The sequence below is a fragment of the Bactrocera dorsalis genome, chromosome 4 (genome assembly GCF_023373825.1).
Source record: "Bactrocera dorsalis isolate Fly_Bdor chromosome 4, ASM2337382v1, whole genome shotgun sequence".
Lineage (NCBI taxonomy): Eukaryota > Metazoa > Arthropoda > Insecta > Diptera > Tephritidae > Bactrocera > Bactrocera dorsalis.
In genome coordinates this window covers 69,083,728-69,088,697 of record NC_064306.1, presented here as the reverse complement: position 1 = coordinate 69,088,697, position 4,970 = coordinate 69,083,728, and the positions used below count along the sequence as shown (strand labels likewise).

The 4,970-nt window shown below is 36.6% G+C and overlaps 1 protein-coding gene across 1 annotated transcript; it reads right to left on the bottom strand.

Annotated features, from left to right (window-relative positions):
• Positions 1 to 2,061: 2,061 nt before the first annotated feature.
• On the bottom strand, positions 2,062 to 3,625 carry LOC125778322 (pyrimidine-specific ribonucleoside hydrolase RihA-like). The gene is made up of 5 exons (XM_049455289.1): positions 3,290 to 3,625; positions 3,054 to 3,224; positions 2,859 to 2,985; positions 2,653 to 2,795; positions 2,062 to 2,593 (listed from the first exon to the last, which is right to left on the bottom strand). Exons 1-5 carry the CDS (start codon positions 3,509 to 3,511, stop codon positions 2,237 to 2,239), a joined length of 1,020 nt encoding a protein of 339 aa, XP_049311246.1. The 5' UTR covers positions 3,512 to 3,625; the 3' UTR covers positions 2,062 to 2,236.
• Positions 3,626 to 4,970: the final 1,345 nt, after the last annotated feature.

Genomic DNA, 4,970 nt, shown 5'->3' with positions numbered 1-4,970 from the left:
AGCTTCAAAATTATTGTCCAAATAATTTGTATGAAATTGTCACCGAACCGCAGAGTGATCTTCACTTTCTGTTTTTTTTCGAAACAAGATACAGTTATACGCGTAAAGACACGTATTGCTAGTATAAAGTACTCACACCTCTGACAACTGAGCGTCGGAAATAGCTTTTATATCCAATCCTGATAATACATTCAATTTGAATTTTACATACAATTCGCAAGCATAGGGACTGGCCGCCGAATTTAGGGTTGAGCGCTTTTGTGTAATTTCTACGCTGCCTTGGCAACATTTTGCACTTATCCATATTGACTTTTTGTTATCACCGTTTCACGCTCTGTGATATTAATTGTTGGGAAGTTCATTAAAAACTCAGTGAAAATGTTTGAATTCGAACAATAAGTAGTAACAAATTATTTGTTTTTGCATTGAGCTCAATTGAAATGATCAAGGCTTGTCCTGTCTGCTTAGACAATCGGCTGGATGTAAAAGAATGGGGACGGAATTTATTTTTATTATTCCGAAGGACTGCTCACATAGCATTAGCGCCCAGCAATATTGAAAAAAATTGTTTGCTAAAAATTATTTTTTGCTGTTTTGTTGTTGTATCATACAATTCTCCTCAATTAATTTGGAGATTAATACACGTTCTAAATTACATTTTTCGTAAAAGTATATAGGAATCATACAGGTTTATATTGGTTAGTCGAAAAAGTCTTTTCGTATTCTTAATCAATTTTCAACTTATTTTTCTATATTTATAATGAACTTTAATGAATCTAAAATTTACCATTTTGGTCGACCACTTTTTGCCATTTTTCCGCTGGAGACATTATTTCATTAGTGTAAAACTTTTCTGATTTCTCGGCAAAAACTGCGAGAAGAAATTTTCACAGGCTTCTCTTGAAGCCAACTTTACTCCATTAAGGGGGTTCTATATTGACCAAACAAATGGTAGTTCGATGGTGTAATGTCAGGGCAATATGGTGTATGCATCAAAACTTCCTAGCCATGCTCTCCCAGTTTTAGCCGAGTCATCAAAGAAGTGTGTGGTCTAGCGTTGTCTAATGGAAGACGAAGCCCTTTCTATTGATCAGTTCTGGCCGTTTTTTCTTCAAATGCTTGATTCAATATGATCAGTTGTTGACACTAAAATGTAGAATCACTCATTCGATCAGTCTAGAGCAGCACATAGTGGATAATTCCTTTCCAAACCCACCAAACACTTAGCATAAACTTTCGAGGCGTCAATCCTGGCTTTGCGGCCATTTGTTGAGTTTCACCACGCTTGGACCATGATCTTTTGCCCACATTATTGTCGAATTTGATCCACCTTTCGTCTCCAATTACCATTCGTTTCAGACATGGTTCGATTTCATTTCGTTTCAGCAAAGAATCGCAGATGTCAATTTGGTCCATTAAATTTTTCACAGACAATTCGTTCGCATTTTTTAAATGGTTCAAAACCGTTTGATGATGAATGTTAAGTTCCTTAGCGATGTTATGGCTGCTTATGTGACGGTCCGGATTAATTTTTTCCATAATTTAATTGACTTTTTCAACGATAGGTCGACCAGAGCGAGGTGCATCGTTCACATCGAAATTTCCAGAACGGAAGCGAGCGAACCATTCTTGTTCTACACGAACTGATACAGCATCGTCTCTGTAAGCTTCACAAATTTCATTGTTGGCTTGCGTGACATTCTTCCCTTTTTATACAAAAATTTCAAAATATAGCGAATTTCTTCATTATTCTCACTCATTTTTTAACAGCTGTACCTTTTTTTCGACTCTACCGAATTGAATTTGAATTTTTGTTAAAGGAAGCTTAAAATCTCACCTTTCCAACACTGTTTGGTATGACACAATGTGATTGGTAGCACTGGAGGCAAACGAATGCAACGACATCTATTGACAAAATACGAAAGGACTTTTTCGACTACCCAATATATCAATAGAATCAGCATATATCCCAATTTTTCTATTTTTCACATTTTTATCTGTACTTTATTTATTTTTTTTTTAGTTTATTTTAAATAAAATTAGTTAATGTTGAATGTGAAAAAAGTTTTCACAATTTCGTTAATGATCACCTATGAATAAAATTCGCGCCTAAAAGTATACTGCACTCATTGTATTGCGGGCAATGCTTACGCTGAATAGAATTTAATTTCGGCACTACTGCACACAAAGCGATTTAACATTGTCAACAAAAAATTCAATTTGTAAAAGACATTCTTTACTCCTTTCCCAATTCACATTCCATATGTACACCGCGCAGTCCGGCAGTCCAGGCAATTATCTTCTGATAATGATCGATATTGATTTTCGTGATGATATTTGCATTCGCCTGCTCCCAACGTAAGTGATCGATAACCATTTGACCTCGTGTGTGAATACCAGCCAATTCAACGGCAGCATGATGAAGCTGTTGCTCCAACACCACTAAGTGAGGGAATAGATAAACGGCGACGGCCAGCGCATCGCAGACCAACCAACGTTTCACACCTCTTGGCACTAACAAGGCGCGTTCTACGCGATTCAATAGCTGCACGAATGGGCTCTCTACGGCGCCAAGCATATTCAAGCGCCAATCCTGTGGCAAGAAGATGAGTAAGATAAATGAAAATAATAATATATTATGTAAGCACACACAAGTGTAATGCGAAAAGCCTGATCGTCACATGTTTCCCAGGGCAATATAGTAACGGGCGCTTCAACGTTCTCGAAAACTATTTGTGCCGCTTCCGGATCCATCATAAAGTTGAACTCGGCGCTTTTAGTAGTGTTGCCTTTGCCTGCATTACAAATAAATGTATATTACAAAAAAATTGTGTAAATTTTAAGTGTAGAGTACTAACCTCTATAATTGCCGCCCATAATGTATGTTTCACCAACCTTATCCAAGAATTTTGTGCCATACATACTTATGCACATGGCAAAATTAGTTAGTGGCCCCACTAACAAAAAGTCCACCTGTTTAGGATACTGAAATGTACAGTTAAAATAAATCAGAGAAATATTTTCACCCCCTTCGAAATTTTCCACAAATTTACCTTGCAAACCAACTCATACATCGCATTGACTGCATGCTCCGGCCGCACTAAACTCAGATCAACCGGCTTCTCATGCTCAAGATCGCCGAAACCGTCCTTACCCACGAAATACTTGGGGTTCTCCCAGGGCCTTGGCTTAAACAAATTACTGCAACCTTTGTATACTGGTATCTAAGCGTTGACAAATATTTTTTTATATAAAAGCGTAAGTTTCAAAGTAACATTTTTGCACTTACATCGTTTCTATTGACTACGTCCAGCACTCTAAGCGTGTTTACCACAGCATGGTCAACCGTGGTATTGCCTTGCACGCATGTAACGCCGATTATTTTAAACTTCTTGGGTGCATTCGTTAGCTCTTGACGCCTTTTATATGCTTCCTCAGCTTTGATTAGCATCATCAGACCCCACGCATCGTCGTTACCTACATCGCAATCGTATACTACGTATCTTCCCATATTTGTTGATACTTTTCTGGGTGAAATAGTTTCTATTATGAATTCTGAAAACGTCTGTATTTTGCTGTAATCTGTTTATTACTAAACAGCTAGTTCTCAGCTAAGAATTTGTTTAAATCACTAAAAACAAATGTATATAGTACTCGTACTTCATGCACATTCGCATATTCACTGACAGATTTATATACGAATATATATATATATATATACTTTGACTGATCTCTTATCTACATTTACAAAACAACAGAATCTCGTGCATTTATAATTATTTGTTGCTTTGCAGGTTTTTGTTGTACTTCAAGTACCTTTGGAATTACTTTTTTTAACGATGAATTTGTAAAAATAATAGTTGCAATAAACTGCACTGAGTCAATTCATGAAATATCTCTCATATCATATTTGAGTTCATTTTTGCCTGTAAGAGTACCTGTTCTTGAATTAATTGGGGTTTCTACTTGAAAACTCGTCTCAAATGGTACGGGAATTAAGATATCAAGATCACGTGGTCCATTTTGCTAATGTTGCTAATGTTTGAGAACTTCGTTGCGCCAATGCTACAGAAAATCAATAGTTTCAGAAAATTAGGTAAGATATCATATCGCCTAGCAAAATAGATGATACTAGGATTGATAAGAAAAAACACAATTTTATGATTCAAAATACACTTTATTATTCAGTATAATCTCCCTGAACATTAATATAATTGCTCCAACGATCCTCCAATCTGTGGATCTCATCCCTGAATTGAGAATCCGCAAGGTCTGCAAAATACGCTTCAACAGCCGTTATGACCTCTTCATTTGATGCCATACATAAATTTTTTGAGTTCCGGGAACAAATGGAAGTCGTTGAAGCCAAATCTGGCGAATACGGTGGATGTTTCAACAATTTGAACTTTAATTCATGGATTTTGGCCATTATCAAAATGCTTTTGTGACACGGTGCATTGTCCTTTTTCTGCAAACCGGGTCTTTTTTCACGAATTTTTTCCTTCAACTAGTCCAAAAAGTTACAATAATATTCAAAATTATTTTTTTACCAGCTTGCAAGTAATCCACAAACAAAACTCCTCTCGCATCCAAAAAAACTAATGCTATAACATTTTTGGCCGATTTCCGGAGACGAACCCGTTTCGAACACGAATAACCAGGTTTACACCACTCTTTTACTTCTTGTTTTGATTCAGGATCACGGTGATTGACCCAAGTCTCATCCATAGTGATGAATCGACGCACAATATCCACTTCATCATTTTTAAAATGCTCCAAATGTTGCTGAGAAAGGCGCATTCGAATGTGTTTTTGTTCTAAAACCCAAAATTTCACATAAAATGAGATGTGTAGAGCCTCTACTAACTCTCTCTCAGTCAATCAACGATCTTCCAAAATCTTAGCCTGTATTTTAGCTATGATTTCAGGTGTTGATGCAGTTTTTGAACGTCCTTCACGTGGATCGTCTT